General features: G+C 57.9%; 1 protein-coding gene across 1 annotated transcript in view; it reads left to right on the forward strand.

Annotated features, from left to right (window-relative positions):
* Positions 1-23692, forward strand: part of MAEA (macrophage erythroblast attacher, E3 ubiquitin ligase) — a 50166-nt gene extending 26474 nt beyond the window's left edge. Inside the window, exons 3-9 of the mRNA XM_039468016.2 lie at positions 1046-1249; positions 6187-6309; positions 10679-10755; positions 13799-13907; positions 19769-19902; positions 21704-21899; positions 22766-23692. Of these exons, the coding sequence (XP_039323950.1) occupies positions 1046-1249; positions 6187-6309; positions 10679-10755; positions 13799-13907; positions 19769-19902; positions 21704-21899; positions 22766-22861 (939 nt within the window). The 3' untranslated portion in view covers positions 22862-23692. The remainder of the gene's footprint in view (positions 1-1045; positions 1250-6186; positions 6310-10678; positions 10756-13798; positions 13908-19768; positions 19903-21703; positions 21900-22765) is intronic.
* The last annotated feature ends 996 nt before the right edge of the window (positions 23693-24688 follow it).

The following is a 24688-nucleotide window of genomic DNA, read 5'->3' on the forward strand; positions in this document are numbered from 1 at the left end:
CACACACCTGTAGTCTCAGCTACTTGGAAGGCTGAGGCAGGAGAATCACATGAGCCCAGGAGTTCAAGGCTGTAGTGAGTGGAGATTGTGTCACTACATTCCAGCCTGGGCAATGGAATAAGACACTGTCTTTAAAAAAAAAAAAAAGGTGATTGGCCGGGACAGTGGCTTGCACCTGTAATCCCAGCACTTTGGAGACCAAGGCAGACAGGTCACCTGAGGTTAGCAGCTCCAGACCGGCCTGGCCAACATGGCGAAACCCTGTCTCTAGTAAAATTACAGAAATTTTAGCTAGGCATGGTATGTACCTGTGGTCCCAAACACTTGAGATGCTGAGGTGGGAGAATTGCTTGAAGCTGGGAGCGAGAGTTTTCAGTGAGCTGAGATCTCACCGCTGCAGTCCAGCCTGCACGGAGACGGTCTCCAGGAAAAAAGTGATTTGAGAGTTTAAAAGGAATTAAAACTTCAAGAAACGGGAAACGTAACCAAAATGAAAAACCCAATGTTTGCCTGTGATAGTTTAACAGTTAACAGTTAGACAAAGCTAAAGACAGAGTCAGTGAACTGAGGGGTGGGTCTGAAGTAATGACATAGAATGGAGCACAGAGATTGAAAAATGAAAAGTGCCCTTGAGAATAGAGTACAGAATAGAGCAGAAACCTGTGGCATGTTTCACCAGAGCCCACCAGTGGGTGGGGACGGAGATGGCGCAGGGAGAGCGACCAAGGTTTCAGAACTGATGAGTGCTACCAGGTCAGGATCCCACACAGAGTAAGTGGCCGCATGGCTTCAGGATATATTAACATAAAGCCAGAAATAACAGAGAAACTGCAGGTCCAGGGTGGTGGATTTTCACGGGCCTCTGTCCTCTCCTGGGGTAGGCACACCTGCCTAGCGGACCTCAGTAGAGCATGGTCCTCATGTTTCTGTCCCGCCATCTCCACTCTCCTCCTCGTGCGTGTTAGACCGGGGAAGCCTGACCTCCCTTGGTGCAGGGCCGCGGGGCGTCCCTGTCCTGAGTGGGTCTCTGTGGTGTGTGGCTCAGGCGGTGGAGTCCATCCAGGCCGAGGACGAGAGCGCCAAGCTGTGCAAGCGCCGGATCGAGCACCTCAAAGAGCACAGCAGCGACCAGCCAGCGGCGGCCAGCGTGTGGAAGAGGAAGCGCATGGACCGCATGATGGTGGAGCACCTGCTGCGCTGCGGCTACTACAACACGGCCGTCAAGCTGGCGCGCCAGAGCGGCATCGAGGTGGGCGCCTGCCGGGTGCGGGCACAGTGCCCCAGCAGGCCCGGGCCAACGGCCTGCCGCCCTGCAGCATGTCCCCGGCATGCCTGTGTGCCCGTCCCGCCACCACCTCTGTGTGTGTGTGTGTGTGTGTGTGTGTGTGTGTGTGTGTGTGTCTGCGCCCCAGCTGGGAGGCCCTGACCCTTTGGGGAGTGCGCCTCGGACGTCACCTTCTGAAGGAAGGAAGTCTGTCTCAGTGGCTCTCCGGGTTCTTCTCATTTCCCTGTGGCCGTTTCCACACATCCTGCTTAGGAAAGCGTGCAGAGGGTTTTCCCGCCTGATACCTGCACCCTGATTTCGTGCTGGTGGGTCCACAGTGCTGCCTTGTGAGAGCTTTGCCTTTATCTCAGGTGGGGTGCGTTTTCCGTGTTTTCTGTGGCACCCTGTTCAACCGTGGAAACGTGTGGCACCCTTGCCCTCCACCAGTGCAGCTGAGCAGACACCGGGAGGCGCCGCCGCCACCCTTAGCTGCCTTCACAGACTCATCTACACCTTTCGGCAGGGTTACCTGGGGCGCCCCTCCGTCACTGGGCAGTCATCCACCACTGTGGGGTCCCATAGCAAGGAGCCTCCCAGGCCAGCCCTCAGGCCCGTCACCCTTTGCCCCGTCCGGATCCCACTGTGAGAGCACAGCCTCACCTGACTTGAGTTGGGGTGGCTCCATGTTCTCTGTTGATTAAGACGATAGCACCTGAGAATTGGGCAGAACTTGTGTGAGAAGCCCGAGCCCCATAGCCCTGCCCCGGGCCCAGCCTCCCCACACCTGGCCGGGCGCCCAGCCTTACAGGCCTCCCTCCCATGCTGCTCCCTGAAACGACTGCTCAGCCAGCCTCCTTGCCGCTTTTTTCTAACCAGGGGTCTTCTCGCTGTCCACGGCTTAAATCCCACCCACAGGAGCATGGCTCCTACTTGGGGCAAGATAGGCCTCAGCCCTGGCCACGTTAAACCCGGCACAAGGCTCTCTTCTCAGGCCAGGAGGCTGCCTCACATTGTGCAGTCCCAGGCCTCGTGTGCCTGTGGGGCTACACTCATGATCCCTCCCGTTCCCACCCGGCTTCCCTGAACTGTGGTACTCCAGACTCACCGCAGACCCACACTCCACACCCACCCCAGACCCAAACTCCAGACTCACTGCAGACCCATACTCCAGACCCACACTCCAGACCCACTCCAGACCCACACTCCAGACTCACCCCACACCCACACTCCAGACCCACTCCAGACCCACACTCCAGACCCACCCCAGACACCTACCCGACACCCACACTCCAGACTCACCCCGGACCCACATTCCAGACCCACCCCACACCCACACTCTAGACCCACACTCCACACCCACCCCACACCCACACTCCACACCCACCCCAGACCCACACTCCAGACCTACCCCAGACCCACACTCCAGACCCACCCCACACCCACACTCCAGACTCACCCCAGACCCACACTCCAGACTCACTCCAGACCCACACTCCAGACACACCCCAGACCCGCACTCCAGACTCACTCCAGACTCACGCCAAACCCACACTCCAGACCTACCCCTGACCCACACTCCAGACCCCCCCCACACCCACACTCCAGACCCACCCCAGACCCAAACTCCAGACTCACTGCAGACCCATACTCCAGACCCACACTCCAGACCCACTCCAGACCCACACTCCAGACCCACTCCAGACTCACACTCCAGACTCACCCCAGACCCACACTCCAGACCCACCCCAGACCTACCCGACACCCACACTCCAGACTCACCCCGGACCCACACTCCAGACTCACCCCGGACCCACATTCCAGACCCACCCCACACCCACACTCTAGACCCACACTCCAGACCCACTCCAGACTCACCCCAGACCCATATTCCAGACCCACCCCACACCCACACTCTAGACCCACACTCCAGACTCACCCCAGACCCACACTCCAGACCCACCCCACACCCACACTCCAGACTCACTCCAGACCCACACTCCAGACTCACCCCACACCCACACTCCAGACCCACCCCAGACCCACATTCCAGACTCACCCCAGACCCACGCTCCAGACTCACCCCAGACACACACTCCGGACTCACTCCAGACCCACACTCTGGACTCACACTCTAGACTCACCCCAGACCCACACTCCAGACCCACCCCAGACACACACTCCAGACACACACTCCAGACACACTCCAGACCCACACTCCAGACTCACTCCAGACTCACCCCAGACCCGTCCTCTAGACTCACCCCAGACCCGCACTCCAGACCCACCCCAGACCCACACTCTAGACTCACCCCAGACCCACCCTAGACCCACACTCCAGACACACCCCAGACACACACTTCAGACTCACCCCAGACCCACACACCAGACTCACTCCAGATCCACACTCCAGACTCACCCCCGTCCCACACCCCAGACTTACCCCGCCCACACTCCAGATTTACCCCAGACTCACCCAGCCCTACCCCAGATCCGCACTCCAGACTCACCCCAGACCCACCCCCGCCCCACACCCCAGACTCACCCAGCCCTACCGCAGATCCACACTCCAGACTCACTCGCAGGCCTGCCTGGCCCTACCTGCTGGCTACCTCCCATCCTTGGCATTCGTCCCGTGCCTCATTGAGATGCCGCCCTGGGTGGAGCGGCACCCTCCCACCTGTGCCTTCTCCCCACTGCTCACAGTCTCCCTGCTCGTGCTCTTGCAGCGTCCATCCTGCCCACCAGGAGGGGAGTGGTGAGTGGTTGCCCAACACGCAGGGTGAACAAGTGAGTCCTGGTGTCCTGGGGGTCGCCATCTGCCCAATGTCCTGTCTGCCTGGGGCCGCTGCCCATGCGTTCACAGATAACCTAGCCTGCCTCTCCTGAACACCTACACACTGTGCTTGGGGCCTGCGGGGTGTGGCCAGGCACAGCTGGTGGTGGCTGCTGAAGCAGGAGCTGTGGGTGCCCCTACGCCTAGGGGGTGTGCGCTGTGCTGGGGGAGAGCGGCGTGAGGGGAAGGAAGGGGGTCACCTGGTGGGCACGTGTCACACCTCCCACAGAGGCGCACAGATCAGGGTTGGGGTGGGAGGGCTGATGATTCTAACAGTGAGAGAAGCCTCAGCAGGATGAGACAGGCTACACTCGAGGTGTTGGGGGTTCCTGAGCATCTGTCCCAAAAAGGATCTGCAGCTGCTGTGTGGAAGAAGGAGGGGCGTGTGTAGAGCCCATGAGGACTGGGGTTTTTCCTGCTGAGGTGTGCCCAAGGGCATTGAGCTGAGGATTCTCTTTTGAACACAGGGAAGCACGTCACCAACAGTGGGGGTCTGCCAGACTGTGAAATGTAAAACCCCAGGTGTCCTGGTCAGACCTGGACTTACCGTAGAGAGAGTGCCATGGAACTCCCATGTGGGACCCCTGGCTTCATGCCTGTGCACTAGCATTGGAGATGTACCACACATTGGAGATGAAACACTCATGTTCCAATTGGAGCACGGTCTGACAAGACGGGACAGGAAGCCCTGCTGCCAGGGGAGGGGCACCGAGGACAGCACCAGCCTGGCCTAGGAGGGCTGAACAGAGTCCTCTGCATAGCGGGGGCTGTGCACCCCGCTGCTGAGGGAGTGCGCTGTGGAGAGCGCCAGGCCGGCCAGGAGGGGCCAGAGTCCTCAGCGTGGCTGGGGCTGTGCGCCCACTTGTGCTGCCTTAGAATCGGCGTGAGAGGCTGGAGGCAGGGCTCTCGGCCTGTTACCCCAGCATTCTGGAAGGCTGAGGTGAGTGGATCACTTGAGCCCAGGAGTTTGAGACCAACCTGGGCAACAAAGTGAGGCCCCTTCTCTACAAATTTTTTTTCAAATTAGCTGGGCATGGTGGCAGGTGCCTGGGATCCCAGCTAGATGGGAGGCTGAGGTGGGAGGATCACTTGAGCCCAGGAGGTGGAGGCTGCAGTGAGCTGTGATCTCACCACTGTACTCCATCCAGTCTGGGCGAGAGAGTGAAACCTGTCTTAAAAAAAAAAAAAAATGTAAGTTGGGAAACAAAGGTAGAAAATAGAGGAGAAAGCAAGACTTTGTGGGAGACCCAGTGTTTGCCTGCTCTGAAGGGGTTTTAGAAAAAAGAAAGTACGGAAGGAAAGAAGCAAGAAAACAAGAAATCTGTGCGGCCGGTGGTCCGGACGTGGGGCTGTGGGACAATGGCAATCTGTAGCCTCGCTCTGAGCCGTCGGGTCTTGGGCAGCGTAGGGGTGGGGGTGCTGTCCTTGGTCCCTCTAGGGGAGTTGGGGGTCACTGTGGCTGAGGACCACCTGACTGCTCGCCCTCAGCCTCCGGGTGCCCGGGGTGGGGCAAAGTCCCAGGCCAGCTACCGTCCTGCCACGCGTTCCACGGCTGGGCCCTGAGCACCCGCCTCCTGTGCCTGGCCAGTCTTGGAGCCTGGGTTTCTTGGGGTTTTTTGCTTTCATGTAAATCACCGGTTGTAACTACTGTGATACTAGCCATAACGTGTTTGTGTATTACTTGGCATGCATTATTCACTCGCTGTTGGTTTTGACATGAGGGGCTGTAGGTGTCCTGTGGGCTGTGGGGAGGGCAGGCGTGGCTGTCTGGCACGTGGCCTGGCCCCGCGTGTGTGTGCGCGTGTCCTTCGGCTCCTCTCCATGGGACAGGCTGGGCAGCGTGGCCCCCCGCCCGGCTGTGGCCGCAGTTCACCTGAGTGTCCAAGCTTCTGGTGCTTGGCAGCTGTTCTGTTCCTGGGATCTCAGAGTGACCCTGAGCAGTCCACGGTGCAGACCCATAGTGTAGACTGGAGATGGATCTCGAGTGGTGGCCAGTGCTGGCCTGGCCTCACGGCGGCTGGGGCGCGGGAGGGTGCGCGGGGCCCTTGAGCCGGCACCTTCTGACCAGCAGCCGCTTCCTTCCTCTAAGGACCTCGTGAATATCGAGATGTTCCTGACGGCCAAAGAGGTAGAGGAGTCCCTGGAGCGACGTGAGACAGCCACCTGCCTGGCCTGGTGCCATGACAACAAGTCCCGGCTCCGGAAGATGAAGGTGCACGGACCCCCTGGTTGGGGTGGGGGGTGGGGTCGGGGCCTCGGCGTCGCCACCTGCTCTGGAGCCAGCTCGCGCTCGCCTGGTGGTTCACAGTGGTTTGGTTTTGGTTTGTCAGGTGGCGGTTGGGTTGGGGAGGTTTTTTGGTGGTTGTGTTACACTGTGAGGCTAAAATCTGGAAAAGTACACCTCATTTGGCATTAGTTTGCATACTCGTGGCATGAGGCTCAGAGGGTGGGTTTCAAGAGGCCAACCATGTGCATGCAACGTGTCTGGGGCTGCTGGGATTGGAGCTGGGAGATGCCTCAGTCCCACTCCATGGGGGCTGCCCGGGGACTCCCTGCACTCAGACACAGAAAAGCTGGTTGGGAAGTCATTCTCCATCTGCGAGGCTGCAGAGCTCTGGACTGTGATATTCTTAATGAATACCCACTTGTCTTTTCTTGTCTTTTTTTTTTTTTTTTTTTTTTCGAGATGGAGTCTCACTCTGTTGCTAGGCTGGAGTACAGTGGCGCGATCTTGGCCCACTACAACCTCCAACTCCTGGGTTCAAGCAATTCTGCTTCGGAGTAGCTGGGATTACAGGCGCCCGCCCCCGTGCCCAGCTAAATTCTGTGTTTTTAGTAGACATGGGGTTTCACCATGTTGACCAGGACGTTCTTGATCTCCTGACCTCATGATCTGCCCATCTTGGCCTCCCAAAGTGCTGGGATTACAGGCGTGAGCCACTTTGCCCGGCCAAATACCTGCTTTTCCAGAGACCACAAGAGGCTTGATAAATAGACTCTTAAATGACAGAATTTAACCCTGCTTATTAAAAGGCAGTGTCACCCTAGGGCTTGCAGAAATGTTTTAACAGTCCTGCCTCCATTAGCAAACTGTTTTGTTTTCTAAATGGAGTGTTGCTTTAACTCCACCCTGGCTGAGCTTGGCGGGGTGCACGCTCTGCCACTCAGGGCTGCCAAAACAAGCACCCGGCGAAGACAAGACAGTAAAGTAGAGCGGCCAGTGGCTCCCCTAAAGAGGGTGAGGGTCTTGGTATGGAAACCCTAAGAGGAAAGCCAGATTGGTGTGTAACCCGTAGCAGGCCCACACAGTGCCAGCCCCACAGTCCTGCCCAAAGAGCCAGCACACGCCTCACGTTGGGAGCTCTGCCGGGCCGTTTCATGTGGACATCGGAGGGAGGATAGGTTCTCGGTGCTGCCAGGATATTCTCTGCAAGCCTTGAGCCCTAATTACATACCAGACAGTGTTGCTGGAGAGCGTCGGGGGCTTGCCGTGGGCTCACGACCCGTCTGAAGCTGCCATGGGGGCAGGCAGGGCCAGGACTCAGGGAACTGAACGGGTGCGTGCCTGGTGGATGGGTGTGCCTGGTGTCGGATGAAGTTGAGGTTGGATAGGGCCTGAATCCATGTTTGGGTGCTGTCCAGAAATTCTCCCTGAAAACTCCAGATGACAAGGAAACATGCCCGGTGGCAGATGACAGCCAAGCAAAGTGGGGTGCACAGCTGTCCGTGCAGTTCGTGTGGCCAGCCGAGCAACGTGGGGGTGCACAGCTGGCTGTGCAGTCTGCCTGTGCATGCTCACATCATGAGAACCTAGATGGGGAAAGAAACTTGAGACCAGGTTTTACCCGGCTGGGAAATGGATTTCACAGTGACGGGCGGGCAAGTGGCCCTGAAGCCAGCTGACGTAGGGATTTTTGTGCTGCACATCTGGGAAAGTCACATAGAGCCATCCATGTGGGTGCCTGGCGCAGAGTGGAAACACCTTGTCAGCGCTCCACACCGTATGAGGGCTACGTAGACTGGGTATTTTAGATTTAAGTTTCACCGCATATACACACTTACATATTAGTGGACTAATTAAAAGGAGCCTACTAGGCTGGGCGTGGTGGCTCACGCCTGTAATCTCAGCGCTTTGGGAGGCTGAGGCAGGCAGATCACCTGAGGTCGGGAGTCGAGACCAGCCTGATCAACATGGAGAAACTCCATCTCTACTGAAAATACAAAATTAGCTGGGCGTGGTGGCACACGCCTGTAATCCCAGCTACTCAAGAGGCTGAGACAGGAGAATCACTTGAACCCTGGAGGCGGAGGTTGCAGTGAGCCAAGATCGTGCCATTGCACTCCAGACTGGCAACAAGAGTGAAACTGTCTCAAAAACAAACAAACAAACAATAAATAAATTAAATAACCTACTGGAACAGAAAGTGTCATTAAAATGCAGGTTTGAGCCAGGCGCGGTGGCTCATGCCTGTAATCCCAGCACTTTGGGAGGCAGAGGTGGGCAGATCATGAGTCAAGAGATTGAGACCATCCTGGCCAACATGGTGAAACCCCATCTCTACTAAACAAAAATTAGCTGAGCGTGGTGGCATGCGCCTGTAGTCCCAGCTACTCGGGAGGCTGAGGCAGGAGAATTGCTTGAACCTGGGAGGTAGAGGTTGCAGTGAGCCGAGATTGCACAATTGCACTCCAGCCTGGCGCCTGACAGCCGAGTGAGACTCTTGTCTCAAAACAAAAAAAAAGCACAGGTTTGCGGTGTCCGTTGTGTGAAGGGGTAACCCAGAGTGAGCTCAGAGTCCTGCTTTTTAGAGCACCCCTCGGCAGCTGCTTCCTGCCTTTACACAGAGCCCTGGCACCCACCTGGCCTAGACACAGCCGCTGTTGGGTGGCCCCTGGGAGGCAGGTGGGGCCCTGTTGGGGAGCCTGTCTCTTCCTGCTGGTCCTCCCTTTCCCTCCTGCCAGGCTGGCTCTGAAGGGAGCGGAGTGCGGACCAAAGTCTGTCTGCTCATTAGTGGGGTGGGTACTCAGTACCCTGGGGTGACCTTGTGCCTCTCAGCTGGTTTGTACCAAACCTGGCACTCACCACCCAGAGCCTGTGCCACTGTTGGGGTCAGAGATGGTCCCCCAGCCCCAGCTTGGAGCAAGCCTGTGAGTTCTCCATGCAGCCTGCTGACCTGTCTGAGGGCATGGGACAGGGGCTGCATGGGCTGGAGCCGAGGCGGTCCCTCAGAAAGGGGCCTGGGAGAAGTTCTGGGCAGTGGAGGATGAGCTTCAATTGAAATGAAGTCATGCAGTAGATTCATTTGCTTGCCACGTAGCCTTTCTGTGCATGCCATCCTGAGATCCGGACACTGGAACTCAGAGTGACAGATGGCGGCCTGAGCCCAAGACTCGCTCTGTGGTGTCCATGCCCATATCCTGTTTCCGGGGCAGAGCCCGGAAAGTGTCTTGAAGCCACACGGAAGATCTTACGGTTTAGGCGGCCACGTCGCTGCCGTGGGATTCGTGTCTCCTGGATGACTTTGGTCAGTGTTGCTGTTGCCCCTCCCCAGCCACAAGTCTCAGCCCACGTTGGACTCAGGTTGCTGAGATTTCAGAGTGAGGGTTGGGCTTCCGTGGGGTTTCCTCGGCTGCAGGCGAGAGGCTCGCAGGCGGACACACGTGGGACTTGATCCTGCAGGAGCTCCCCCAGCCCCGGCCTCTCTCCCTCGTCCGAATGTCCCGGGAGCGCCCTCCCTCCTCGGGAGTCGCCCCTCGGCCGGCCTCGCAGCCACCTAGGACCTCAGTGTCCCCTGGGCCAGGCCTCTGCTCCATGTGCCGCCTGCCTGGGGCCTCGGCACTGGTCCTGGCTTCTGCCTGGCATGTTCTTGCCAGGTGTCTGCACAGTTCCTCGCCCGTAACCTTAGTCCAGGCGCTCCCCGCCAGCTGGCCTGGGTCCTGCCTGCTCCAAGCTTGCTTCTCTGCCTGTGAAGCACCCCCCGGCACCCCCCACCTTTGGTCACTGTCTCCTCCCCACCCCAGGCATCAGCACCCCGGGACAGGACTCACCCACATTCTCCTGGAACAGCCCTGGGCTCAGACCAACACCCAGTCTACACTTGGGACAGATGGGTCCAGAGTCCTGGCGGGGTGTAAAGGAGGAAGCAGCGGCCTCCGGGCAGGACCCAGGAAGCTGCTCTGTCCCTGCAGAGGGGTTGGTGCCTTTGTTCCAGTGGCTGCACCTACTGCTCTGCCCTCCCCGTGTCCCCCAGGCCCATGCTCCTGGGAGCATCCAAGTGTCCCAGCCTTCGGGTTGAAATGCTGGGCGGCTGTATGCCCTACCACGCCCGCGGGAGCAGGGGCAGGACTCACGTTCAGAACCCAGAGGTCCCAGGAAAGTGTCTGCTCCGGGTTGAAGTGGCAGCTTCAGCCTCAGCCCTGCCTTTCTGGTGCCTGTGAGAGGGGTTCAGAGCTTTGGGTGTGGGGTCTGCTGGTGGACGTGGGGTCTGCTGGTGGACGTGGGGTCTGCTGGTGGACGTGGGGTGCGGCCCCTGGGCTCTGGGATGTGCTGTCTAAGCCTTCGTCTTGTCTTGTGCCCTCAGAGCTGCCTGGAGTTCAGCCTCAGAATCCAGGAGTTCATTGAACTCATCCGGCAGAATAAGAGACTGGACGCCGTGAGGTAGGCATCGCAGGCGTGCGGCTTCTCCAGGGAGGGCAGGGTGTCCGGCTGTGGCTGCTGCCGGCCCTGCCTCTTACAGTCTGGGTCTTGGGACGTCCCCTAGGTTTTGAATCTGACTCCTGCCCGCTCAGGTGGCTGCTTCTCCCACTGTTCCTGTATGGGGACCTGGGGAGCGAGGCCTGTAGCCCAGCAGGACCCCCGCCAAGGTGTAGCCCAAGATGGGCATCAGACCCCATGGCTGCCAGGTGACCAGCTCTGGCGTCCTGACCATCCATGTAAAACTCATGGACCGGGCTCCCGGCACCCCCTTTCCACGTGGGAAAGCGCTGCCAGCCTCTGTGGCTTGAGAGTGTCTCTGATGTGTGATCCTCAGGTAGCCCCAAGCGTCCTGAGCTTGGGGACATCCCTCATGGTCATCGGGGGTGGGTGTTGACAGCATGTGTTGAGAGCCCTTCTGGGTTCCCTGGCCCATCTCCACCCCAAGGGCAGTGGACAGTGAGCTGAGGCCAGTGGCGCTGTGGCGGTCGGGCCTGAGAATGGGGTTGCTGGCTGTCACTGTGGCTCAGCCCAGTTAGGGTGCACGGTGCCTGCAAGGCAAGATAGGCCAAATGCCGTCTTCCCACGTGTGACCCAGAGTGAGCATCATCAGGCAGTGGTGGGCGCCTGGGCTGGGCGGAGCCGGCCAATTCCTGCTCACCCCGTCTCGGGGCAGGGCTGCTCCTCGAGTGCAGGGTCGTGTCACTCACATTGTGGAGGTTCCTGCCTGGCTGAGCCTCGTGGTGACGCATGAGTTGCTGTGTGGGCTGTAGGGGGGTGCATGGGCCTGGCCGGCTCTAAGCTCCTGGGCGAGTGCCCAGCAGATACGTGTTTGCCAGGATGGGGTGCCTGTCTACAAGTGCGGAAACCAGGCCGCGACTCCATATCCACCTGCGTCGGGCCGGATGGCCAAGCGTTCCACAGAGAGCCCACTCGGAGTAGTGGTGTCAGGATGAGGTGCTGAGGATGCTCCCCAAGACGCACAGCAGATCCACTGCGGGTCCCTGCCCCTGCATGGGCCCTGGAGAGGCCCAGGACCTGCTCTGGCTCCCAATGGGTGACCTGGGCCCATGGTCACAGGTCAGGCCTGTGGCAGGGAGTTCATTGCCCTTCTGTGCCTGAGAAGGCAAAGCCGGGGTCTCGGGACCCAGCCCATTGGAGACGAGGGCATGACTTCCAGGGATACAGCAAGGGCGCCGGTCGGAAGGAGGGGCTCCTGCTCTTCTCCGGCCTCCTCCATGAGGCCTCGGTGCCTGTGTCACTGGCCTCTGCCTGGCACAGCCTGCTTTCCTCCTGAGCCAGCCTCCATCTCCTTGAGGGCCCCGGCCACTGTCAGCACAGCAGTCTGAGAACAAAACGTGTCCATCTCAGAGTCCCTCTCTGCAGCCCCTCCTGTCACAGGTGTCTTCATCTGGGCGGTGGCTGGCCCCGCGTGGGGGCAGTTTGCCTATGTTACCCCGGCTTTGGGTGGAGTCTGCCCTAGAGACTCTTGGGGCTCCGCCTCATGATCTGGAGCTGAGCTCAGAGCTGCACCGTCCGCAGCCTAGTCAGCTGCAGGGGAGCAGGCAGGTCCCAGGAAGTGCATGTCCCTCCTCCTCATGAAGGCGTGTGCTGCCCAAAGCCTCAGCACCCAGCCGGGCAGGCCAGGATGTGGGGTACACAAGGGCCCATGTGAGGGCTGAGGACATGGGGGTGCATAAGAGCCCGTGTGAGGGCCAGAATGTGGGGTTGCACAAGGGCCCATGTGAGGGTCAGGACCTGGAGGTGCATGAGGGCCCATGTGAGGGCTGAGGACGTGGGGGTGCATAAGAGCCCGTGTGAGGGCCAGAATGTGAGGGTGCACAAGGGCCCATGTGAGGGTCAGGACCTGGGGGTGCACAAGGGCCCATGTGAGGGCCAGGATGTGGGGCACACAAGGGCTCATGTGAAGGTCAGGATGTGGGGATGCACAAGCCCATATGAAGGTCAGGATGTGGGGATACATAAGGGCCCATGTGAGGGCTGAGGACGTGGGAGTGCGTAAGGGCCCATGTGAGAGCCAAGGACATGGGGTGCAGGCCCTGACAGCCTGAGGGACGATGATCCTCTGTGGAAGGCATGGGAATGGGGATGCTGGGCAGCTGGAAAGGGACCTGCTGTTTTCTGCTTTGGTTTCTTGGCTATGCAGCCCCAGGCTGGGCTGGGTTCTGGCCTGGAGCGGGTGTATGTGTCCTGCAGAGTTGGCTCAGGAAAGATCACAGCTGCATGTGGTGTGTGGCACACTCAGGGCTGACGGGCTGGGGCCAGATCTGCAGAGTGCAGCCTGTGGGCTGAGGGAGGTGGCTGTCCTTTGGAAAACCTTCCAAACAGCAAGGACTGCAGTGGGAAGACTACAGGCTCTTGGTCCGCTGGGGCTGCAGGGGTGAGCATTTGGGGCAGTGGGCATCCTCAGGGTTTGGGTTCCTTGTAAACCGGAATCGCTTTGGAGAGGGCTCAGGGCAGGTGCCATGTGCAGTTCTGGTGTTTTCTGTGGGTTGCATGTGTGGCTTGGGTGTCCTGTCCCTGGAGGAAGAAGGGTCTTGTGGCTGTTCCTCCAGCCCCTGGTGAGCCGCATCGCCCACCATTCTAGCCCCACCCAGCAGGTCTGCTTGGAGTGAGGTGATTACTCAGGCTGTTAGCTCAGATTTTTCAACTTAAAAATGCAGGTCAGGTGCAATGGCTCATGCCTATAATCCCAGCACTTTGGGAGGCCGGGGCAGGAGGATGGCTTGAGCCCAGGAGTTGAAGACCAGCCTGGGTAACACAGCGAGACTCTGTCTCTAACAGGACATTTTTTGACATTAGCCGGGCATGGTGCCGCACATCTGTGGTCTCAGCTTCTTGGGAGGATCGCCTGAGCTTGGGGGTTCAGGGCTACAGTGAGCTGTGACTGTGTCACTGAACTCCAGCCTGGTGACAGAGTGAGATCCTGTCTCTAAAAATTAAAATGAAAATGCAAACTGAAATGTGCCAAAATGTTGTTTTTCAGACATGCGAGAAAGCACTTCAGCCAAGCAGAAGGGAGCCAGCTGGACGAGGTGCGCCAGGCCATGGGCATGCTGGCCTTCCCCCCTGACACGCACATCTCCCCGTACAAGGTAGGGGCTGCGTCCCCGGGGTCCCTGTCATGACAAGTGGGTGTCCAGGGAGTGTCTCTGGTCTGTAGCTGCTTCTACACATGGGTGGGAAGTGAGGGCCCTGTCCTGAGCCACACAGCCTTGTCCAGCCTGCCAAGACAAGCTTTCTTGTTTTATTCCCATTTTGCTGATAAGAAATTTGAGTCAGGGCCGTGTGTGGTTGCTCACCCGTGTAATACCAGCACTTTGGGAGGCTGAGGTGGGAGGACTGCTTGAGCCCAGGAGTTTGAGACCAGCCTGGACAGCATAGTGAGATCCCATCTCTAAAAATAAATTCTTTTTTTTTTTTTTTTTTTTTTTTGAGACGGAGTTTCGCTCTTGTTACCCAGGCTGGAGTGCAATGGCACGATCTCGGCTCACCGCAACCTCCGCCTCCTGGGTTCAGGCAATTCTCCTGCCTCAGCCTCCTAAGTAGCTGGGATTACAGGCATGCGCCACCACGCCCAGCTAGTTTTTTGTATTTTTAGTAGAGACGGGGTTTCACCATGTTGACCAGGATGGTCTCGATCTCTTGACCTCGTGATCCACCCACCTCGGCCTCCCAAAGTGCTGGGATTACAGGCTTGAGCCACCGCGCCCGGCCAAAAATAAATTCTTTTTAATTAGCTGGGCATGGTGGCTGTGGTCGAGCTACCCAGGACGCTGAGGTAGGAGGATTGCTTGAACCGAGAAGGTTGAGGCTGCAGTGAGCCGAGATTGTGCCACTGCACTCCAGCCTGGGTGACAGAACACGACTCTGTCTCAAAAAAAAAAAGACAGTTGAATGAGAAAGGTTCAGGAAGACACTCATCCTGGACTGTTCAGCTGGACCAAGCATATCCTCCCGTTTCCCTGGTTCTCCTGTGTCTGCAGTCCCTCAGCTGGGCCCAGCGCCGTCGCCCGTTTCCCTGGTTCTCCTGTGTCTTCTGCAGTCCCTCAGCTGGGCCCAGCGCCGTCGCCCGTTTCCCTGGTTCTCTGCATTCGTTAGTCAGAAGTGAGGCTGCAGCATCCTCCATGTTCCCCTTTCTGATGCTTTGTGTTTTGTCTGTAAATATGGAAGCCTCTGAGTCTCTGTGGTCACTGGGGTAGGTGGTGGGGGTTCTGCCATCACTAACCAGGCACCCTGTGCCGAGACCTGGCCTCATCCCAGCAGCCGGCTACTCCCAGGCGACTGGCTCTGCTCTGCACCCATGCCCTCCCCCATGCCCTCCCTGCACTCACCCCTGCCCTCTCCCATGCCATCCCCGCACTCACCCCTGCCCTCTCCCATGCCATTCCCGCACTCACCCCCATGCCTTCTCCCATGCCATCCCGCACTCACCCCCATGCCCTCTCCCATGCCATCCCCGCACTCACTCCCATGCCTTCTCCCATGCCATTCCCGCACTCACCCCTGCCTTTTCCTATGCCATCCCCGCACTCACCCCCCTGCCCTCTCCCATGCCATCCCTGCACTCACCCCCATGCCTTCTCCCATGCCATCCCCGCACTCACCCCCTGCCCTCTCCCATGCCATCCCACACTCACCCCCATGCCTTCTCCCATGCAATCCCACACTCACCCCCCTGCCCTCTCCCATGCCATCCCACACTCACCCCCATGCCTTCTCCCATGCAATCCCACACTCACCCCCATGCCCTCTCCCATGCCGTCCCCACACTCACCCCCCTGCCCTCTCCCATGCCATCCCCGCACTCACGCCCCTGCCCTCTCCCATACCATCCCCGCCCTCACCCCCATGCCTTCTCTCATGCCATCCCCGCACTCACCCTTGCCTTCTCCCATGCCATCCCTGCACTCACCCCCATGCCTTCTCTCATGCCATCCCTGCACTCACCCCCTGCCCTCTCCCATGCCATCCCGCACTCACCCCCATGCCTTCTCCCATGCCCTCTCCCATGCCATCCCCGCACTCACCCCCCTGCCCTCTCCCATGCCATCCCCGAACTCACGCCCCTGCCCTCTCCCATGCCATCCCCGCCCTCACCCCATGCCTTCTCTCATGCCATCCCCGCACTCACCCTTGCCCTCTCCCATGCCATCCCCCCACTCACCCCCATGCCTTCTCCCCTGCCATCCCCGCACTCACCCCCTGCCCTCTCCCATGCCATCCCGCACTCACCCCCATGCCTTCTCCCATGCCCTCTCCCATGCTATCCCCACACTCACACCCCCCATACCATCCCTGCACTCACCCCCATGCCATCCCCACACTCACACCCCCATGCCATCCCCGCACTCACCCCCATGCCCTCTCCCATGCCATCCCCACACTCACCCCCCCCTCCCATGCCATCCCCACACTCACCCCCATGCCTTCTCCCATGCCCCTCTCCCATGCCCATCCATGTGCTCATGTTGCTGGAAACAGTTTCAGTTTCTGGAAAAGGCAGAAGCAGATGAAACCTCCTGGAGTTGACAGTTTGATCCTGGCAGCCAGTGTCTGTCAGAGGCAGGGGTGTTTCCCAGAAGCCCCCATCCACCACCCCATAGGGACTGCAAAGCCCTGGGCAGACCTAGACCTGCTGCCTTCTGAACACTGCTGGAAGCCTTCTCAGCCTGACTTCTCCCGACCCTCAGGCATTTGGGACATCTCATAGTAAAACATCATCAGGTCACGATGATCTTCGGGGTGGAGCCTAAGCTTCCCAGATTGTGAGTTGGCACCTTGTTTCTCTCGCTTGCTCTGGAGAGGATTTGGTTAGAAATGCGAGAAAGGGTGGCCCACACTGGGGCTGAGATGTCGGGCCTAGGCCGGGTGGAGCATGCATGCGTCTCTCACCGGACACAGCCCTGCCATGCTGTAAAGAGGGAGGCAGTGCCAGCTCTAAGGCTCAGAAGTCACCAGATTCAGGGGGCAAAATTGTGTCTCCTGGTAGGAAGCCTAGGAAGCCATGCTCTGTTGCCATGGGTCAGGCAAAAAACAGGAGGAAGCGTTTTGTTCAGTGAATGGCAGAAGCCACCAGAGGCAGGCAGTCCCAGGGAGTGAGGGCGGTGGGAGCTGCCCCTTCTCAGTGAGGACCTTCTGGACTGTGGGCTTCCTCCCATGTAGACTTTAATTTTTAGACAAAAATGAGATCAAAAGCAACCTTTTAAAATGTTGGAGTTAAGTGTGTTGTTTACCTTAAACTGAGACCGAGAAGAAGCTCACAGAGACTGACGGGTGACGTCCCCTGATGACCACCTCCCTTCCCTCCCTCCAGCTGGAGGCTGAGTGGCCTTTCTGGGTCAGTGTTAGTTTTTTCCTCTCCTGGGCTCACACGTGCACTCTCTCTCTTAAGTCTAAACCTGAGGTTATTTAGGGACAGACAGTAATCCGATTTAATTTTCTGTTCTGTGATGCTTTAACCTAGCATGGACTGGCTTTGTCCTGTTTAATACATGATTTCTCTGAAGTAAGACTTTTCCCTCTGGACTTAATGCTCTGAGGCTGTCTCTGCACTCAGCTGTCCTTCTAGCTCTGTGAGTCCATTTTTAAATCACAGTGCACAGGATCCACACATTCCAGATCATCCAAGTTGATTCACAAACACGTGAGTGTAGCAGAGTTAAGTCAGCACCAGCCCTACAGCGTGTGGAAATCACAAAATTCAGTCAGCACCAACTCCACAGTGTGTGGAAATCACAGAGATAAGTTTGCACTGGCCCCGAGATGTGTTGAAATCAGAGAGTTAAGTCAGCACCGGCCTCATGGTGTGTGGAAGTCAGAGTTAAGTCAGCACCGACCCCATGGTATATTGGAATCACAGTTAAGTCAGCACTGGCCCCACAGTGTGTTGAAATCACAGAGTTAAGTTAGCACCAGCCCTGAGGTATGTTGAAATCAGAGAGTTAATTCATCACTGGCCCCACAGTGTGTGGAAATCAGAGTTAAGTCAGCAACGTCCCCGTGGTGTGTTGAAATCAGACTTAAGTCAGCACTGACCCCGCAGGGTATGGAAATCACAGAGTTAAGTTAGCACGAGCCTTGCAGTGTGCTGAAATCAGAGTTAACACTGACCCCTTGGTGTGCTGAAATCAGAGAGTTAAGTCAGCACCTGCCCCACAGTGTGTAGAAATCAGAGTTAAGTCAGCACCAGCCTCATAGTATATTGAAATCACAGACTTCGGTCATCACTGAACCTGCAGTGTGTTGAAATCACAGAGTTAAGTCAGCACCAACCCAGCATTGTGTTGAAATCACAGTTAAGTCGGCACTGGTCCTGTGGTGTGTCGAAATCACAGTTAAGTCAGTACCTGCCCCACCGTGTGTGGAAATCACAGAGTTAAGTCAGCACCAGCCTCGTAGTATATTGAAATTACAGACTTAAGTCATCACTGAACCTGTGGTGTGTTGAAATTATAGAGTTAAGTCAGCACCAACCCCATGGTGTGTTGAAATCACAGAGTTAAGTTAGCGCCGACCCCGCATTGTGCTGAAATCACAGAGTTAAGCTAACACTGAACCCTTGGTGTGCTGAAATCAGAGAGTTAAGTCACCACCTGCCCCACAGCATGTGGAAATCACAGAGTTAAGTCAGCACCAGCCCCATAGTATATTGAAATCACAGATTTAAGTCATCACTGAACCCGCGGTGTGTTGAAATTACAGAGTTAAGTCAGCACCAACCCTGCATTGTGTTGAAATCACAGAGTTAAGTCAGCACCTGCCCCATGGTGTGTGGAAATCACAGAGTTAAGTCAGCACAGACCTGTGGTGTGTGGAAATCACAGAGTTAAGTCAGCACTTGTTCCTTAGCATGTTGAAATCAGAGTTAAATCAGCACTAGTCCCCCAGCGTGTTGACATTGGAGTTAAGTCAGCACTTGTCCTGCAATGTGTTGAAATGGGAGTTAAGTCAGCAGTCGTCCCTCAGTGTGTTGAAATCAGAGTTAAGTCAGCACTCGTCCCAGAGCATGTTGAAATCAGTTAAGTCAGTATTCATCCTGCAGCGTGTTGAAATCAGAGTTAAGTCAGCACTCATCCCAGAGCGTGTTGAAATCAGAGTTAAGTCAGTACTCATCCTGCAGCGTGTTGAAATCAGAGTTAAGTCAGTACTCATTGGCAGCATGTTGAAATCAGAGTTAAGTCAGTACTCATCCCACAGCATGTTGAAATCAGAGTTAAGTCAGTACTCATCAGCAGCACGTTGAAATCAGAGTTAAGTCAGCACTCATCCCAGAGCGTGTTGAAATCAGAGTTAAGTCAGTACTCATCCTGCAGCGTGTTGAAATCAGAGTTAAGTCAGTACTCATTGGCAGCGTGTTGAAATCAGAGTTAAGTCAGTACTCATCCCACAGCATGTTGAAATCAGAGTTAAGTCAGCACTCGTCCCACAGCATGTTGGAATCAGTTAAGTCAGTACTCATCCTGCAGCGTGTTGAAATCAGAGTTAAGTCAGTACTCATCCTGCAGCGTGTTGAAATCAGAGTTAAGTCAGCACTTGTCTCACAGGGTGTTGAAATCAGAGTTAAGTCAGCACTCATTCCGAAGCATGTTGAAATCAGAGTTAAGTCAGCACTCGTCCCACAGCATGTTGAAATCAGTTAAGTCAGTACTCATCCCACAGCATGTTGAAATCAGAGTTAAGTCAGCACTCGTCCCACAGGGTGTTGAAATCAGAGTTAAGTCAGCACTTATCCTGAAGTGTGTTGAAATCAGTTAAGTCAGCACTCGTCCCACAGCATGTTTCAGTCAACACTTGAGGGAGTTATACTTTGTGCTGACCCTCAGTGCAGAGCGTGTGGGACACTGGGGGGTGGCTGCGGGCTGGTGGCACCTGCCCCACCGTGGCCCACATTTTTAAGCTGTTTCAGGAACTTCCGTGGGAGCCTCCCCAGCACTCTCTGCCCTGTGTCTTCTAGGACCTCCTGGACCCCGCACGGTGGCGGATGCTGATCCAGCAGTTCCGGTACGACAACTACCGACTACATCAGCTGGGAAACAACTCCGTGTTCACCCTCACCCTGCAGGCCGGCCTCTCCGCCATCAAGACACCGTATCCTGCCCCATGTGCACAGTGCGGCTTGGCCTGGGGTTCGCGGCTTTGGTCACATTTTAACAGGCTGACCCTGCACCTTGCCAGCCTTGTGCTCCCACCACAGACAGCCGCAGGCTCCCGCATGCTGCACCTGCACAGTGTCTGGACGGGCAGGCGGGGCAGCATTGAGGGGCCTCGGATGCCTGGCGCAGCCTTCACGCTGGAAAGAGGCTCACGTCCTCTCTCTCTCGTCGTCTCAGATGTGGCCATGAGTACCGAGCATTGATCTAAAAGCACAACTTTGATGTGTTCTGGCAGCTGGGAAGTTACCATTCAGAATAGTTTTCCCATAGTTACCAAGAACCTTCCAGAATTTCATTTGGTCCACACCCTTGCTGTAGCAGCAAACTGTTTTTGCTTTCACAAATCAAAAATATATGGCCATGCCTTCGGTAGAGAGACAGCTCCCTTCTGCTGAGAGCTGACGGACGCCCTGACCACAGCCGCCTGTGTGCCCCTCACTGTCCAGGTTTTGTAGATCCCCTCAAGTGCAGGACACACTGTGGCTGGAACTGCCCCTCGTTTCTCCCAGCGTACCCCGAACAGCCCTCTTCTGACAGGACCAGCCTGTAACGGACTCCCCCCCATGACTGATCTGTCCCGCCTGCGACTGACTCTGTCCTTGCCTGTGACTCTGTCCCGCCTGTGACTGACTCCTTCCCATCCTGTGACTCTGTCCCGCCTGCGACTGACTCTGTCCTTGCCTGTGACTCTGTCCCGCCTGTGACTGACTCTGTCCTTGCCTGTGACTCTGTCCCGCCTGTGACTGACTCCTTCCCATCCTGTGACTCTGTCCCGCCTGCGACTGACTCTGTCCTTGCCTGTGACTCTGTCCCGCCTGTGACTGACTCCTTCCCATCCTGTGACTCTGTCCCGCCTGTGACTGACTCTGTCCTTGCCTGTGACTCTGTCCCGCCTGTGACTGACTCCTTCCCATCCTGTGACTCTGTCCCGCCTGTGACTGACTCTGTCCTTGCCGGTGACTCTGTCCCGCCTGTGACTGACTCTGTCGCAGCCTGTAACTGACTGTCTTGCTTGTGACTTGACTCCTTCCTGCCTGTGACTGTCTTGTCTGTGGATGACTCTCCACCGCCTGTGACCAACTGTCCTGCCTGTGCTGATTGTCACACCTTTGACTGTCTCATCTTTGACACTCTCGCCTGTGACTGTCCCTGTCTCACTGGTGACTGACTGTCTCCTGTGACTGACTCTGCCCCTGCCTGTGATTGTCAGCCTGCACCTGACTCTGCCCTCGCGGGTGACTGACTCTGTCCCCGCCTATGAATGCCTCTCACGTGACCAGACTCGGGCCCAGAGTGTAGTGAGTGTTTCGGGACTGCTGCTGGTACCCGGCTGTGCTGGGTTCGAGTGAGATTCAGCGCTCCTCCCCTGTCCCCTCTTTGGGGAACTCTGAGGGGTGGGCTGCTGGCTTGCCCACCGCGCGTTCCTGGGCGCCAGCAGAACATCCTTTCCAAGTGGCTCTTGTCTGTCCTGCCTGGAGAGCTCGCATGGGGTAGGAGAGGGTGGGCGGGCTGCGGAGCCGCCGCGCGCCTGCGGTCCGGGTGCGGGAGGCCGGGGCGGGAGGCCGTGGGCTTCTCCACCCAGGCCTCAGTGGAGTGCCGTGGAGGGCGGCACTTCCTTCGCCTCCAAAGATAGCCTGTGTTATCCCACGGCGTCCGTTGGCCAGAAGGCCGTGCAGCCCGGGCCCGGTGGCCACGGCCCCGCCCACGCGGCTGCGCTTCCTTGACCCGACGCATAGACAGTGCTACAAGGAGGATGGCAGCTCCAAGAGCCCCGACTGCCCCGTGTGCAGCCGCTCGCTCAACAGGCTGGCGCAGCCCCTGCCCATGGCCCACTGCGCCAACTCCCGCCTGGTCTGCAAGATCTCCGGCGACGTGATGAACGAGAACAACCCGCCCATGATGCTGCCCAACGGCTACGTCTATGGCTACAATGTGAGTGGGGGCAGGCCGGGCAGGGGGTCGGGCTGGCACACGTCTCCATCGGGACAGGGCTGGGAGGGCCGGGCAGGGGGCCGGGCTGGCACACGTCTCCATCGGGACAGGGCTGGGAGGGCCGGGCAGGGGGCCGGGCTGGCACACGCCTCCATCGGGACAGGGCTGGGAGGGCCGGGCAGGGGGCCGGGCTGGCACACGTCTCCATCGGGACAGGGCTGGGAGGCCCGGGCAGGGGGCCGGGCTGGCACACGTCTCCATCGGGACAGGGCTGGGAGGGCAGGGCAGGGGGCCGGGCTGGCACACGTCTCCATCGGGACAGGGCTGGGAGGGCAGGGCAGGGGGCCGGGCTGGCACACGTCTCCATCGGGACAGGGCTGGGAATGCAGGGCAGGGGGCTGGGCTGGCACACGTCTCCATCGGGACAGGGCTGGGAATGCAGGGCAGGGAGCCGGGCTGGCACACGTCTCCATCGGGACAGGGCTGGGAATGCAGGGCAGGGAGCCGGGCTGGCACACGTCTCCATCGGGACAGGGCTGGGAGGGCAGGGCAGGGGGCCGGGCTGGCACACGTCTCCATCGGGACAGGGCTGGGCGGGCAGGGCAGGCAGGCCAGGCTGTTACACATCTCCATCGAAACAGGGCTGTCCTCTCACCCTACCCTGCTTTAGCTCCATTTGAAACGGATCAAGGGGCAGGAGGGATAGGCGAGATGGCCCCAGGATTTCTTTGGTGGGGTGCCTTCGGGAAGGAACTTTGCCTGAGAGGACGGGTGATTGCCTGGTGGTTCGTCATGGGGATTTCTCATGGAAATCTGCATTTATGTTGCATTTGCTGCTTTTAATATATTCCGCTTTTGTTTTTCAGTCTCTGCTTTCTATCCGTCAAGATGATAAAGTCGTTTGCCCAAGAACCAAAGAAGTCTTTCACTTCTCACAAGCCGAAAAGGTGTACATCATGTAGGCCCCGCGTCGCCAAGCGCACGCCTCGGGACGGCTGCGGCGGGCAGGGAGGCCGCGCCTTCCTCCCGCCCCGCGCTCCAGCCGGCCACGGCGCTTCTGTTTCTTGCGACCAAAGATCAGTGAGCAGCGATAAATACTCTTTAGGAAGAGAGGAAATAAGATTTAATAAATTTGTACTTGAAAACAACATTTTGATTGGTAGGATTTTGTAACATGTCAACCATTTGATGCTTCTGAAAAGTACTTTCAGCTTTCGAAGGAAACTTTAAAGACTGACCTAACCCCCGAGGGAAACTTTAGAACGTTTCAGAAATAGGAGTCCATGGTTTCCCCGCGTTTTTGGTTTCTTCCCTTCTGTGAACGGTGAGACGTGGAGAACGGGCTGGTCCTTCGCCACCTCCCAGCGCTCCCAGCCCGGCCTGGCGCTGGACCGAGCTGCAGTGACCCGCGGTGCCGTGCCGTGAGAGACACGCGGCTTCCGCGGAGAGCTGCTGCCGTGGGGGGCGGCTCCGAGGCCGCCCGCCTGCCTTCGGGCCGCGTCCGCGGGCCTGTCTGCGTCTGTGCGTAGCTTCCATGTCACATCCCCGTGTGCCGCCTTACTAACTGCTTCGAGAATGTATGACGTGGAGATCCACGGGACCAAGTCTCTGCAGAGGCCTTGCCGGATGGTTCCGTAACTGTAGAGTCGAGTTAATCGTTCCGTTGAGAGTACTGGTGACGTTTCCGAGCAAATGAACCACCGTAGTTCACGCAGAGCCGCAGCGTAGAGGTTTGTAGTCAGTGCTTATTTTTGCATGTTGATGTTGACGAGCTAATAAACTGTCAAAGTAAACCATGGAACACAGTGGTTTTCTATTTCTCATTTCTTTGTGAGCCGAGGCTGCCGTGCCGTTCTAACACCCTTGGGTTGCGTCCTGCGCCTCCCTGGCCCCGGGCAGCACGGCGGGCATCCATAGCGTCTGTCACACCGGCCACAGGGCACTGAGAACACGCCTGGAGGCCACTCCTGCCTGGACCGCAGCCGGAGTGCTGCCCTGAGGCGCGGTGGTCCCCGTGTCTCCAGGCCCCAGCTGGCAGCTGGGTGACTCGGATGCTGCTTCCTGGGAGCTGCAGGCTGTTGTCTGTCGTAGGCGGGGGCTCAGGCCACAGCCACCAGCAAGCCCAGGCCTGGGGCTTGGGCTGAGGAGGCCTGCGGACTGTGGCCACTGGCCCTTCCCCCGCTGCCCACACCTGTTCTCTCCAGCACCTGTGGCCAGCCTGGTGCCCCTTAGCCCATCGTTGACCCCATGGCGGCCGTCCTGGCGCGTCCACAGCGCTGTGCTGCTGGAAGCCAGTGCACTCACGCGCTCCTTGTCTGAGTGCCTGTCCTGGTCAGACCTTGGCCGGAGCAGACCCTATGGGACCACTGCTGCACGCGCTGGGCCCCACGTCCTCACAGGCAGGGGCTTTCCTTGCCTCACGTCCTGTTCCTTCCTCTTGAACTCGAGTAGAACATACTGGAGTGCACACATTCTAGGTTCAGGCAACGGATTTCTGTGGAACCACCACCCAGACTGTTCCAGCCCCTGGCCTTTCCCGGTTGATACCCTGGTCGGTCGTCATCCGAGTGGCTTACCCAGTCCCTGAGCTCCATGAACACAGAGCCACGTGGTGTGGGCCACGGCTCGGCCCAGGCATGACAGAGTCTCACCTGCTCACGGGCCTGTGCTCCGCAGGCACAAGCAGCACAGCCGCCCGGCTCCTCCCAGGCTGGCGGCCGTCGGGTGGTGTCCAGGCAAAGCTGCCGTGAACACTCTGGGATGTGACCCTTGCTGGACACATCATCCTT

This window comes from Saimiri boliviensis, chromosome 3 (assembly GCF_048565385.1).
Source record: "Saimiri boliviensis isolate mSaiBol1 chromosome 3, mSaiBol1.pri, whole genome shotgun sequence".
NCBI classification, from domain to species: Eukaryota; Metazoa; Chordata; class Mammalia; order Primates; family Cebidae; genus Saimiri; species Saimiri boliviensis.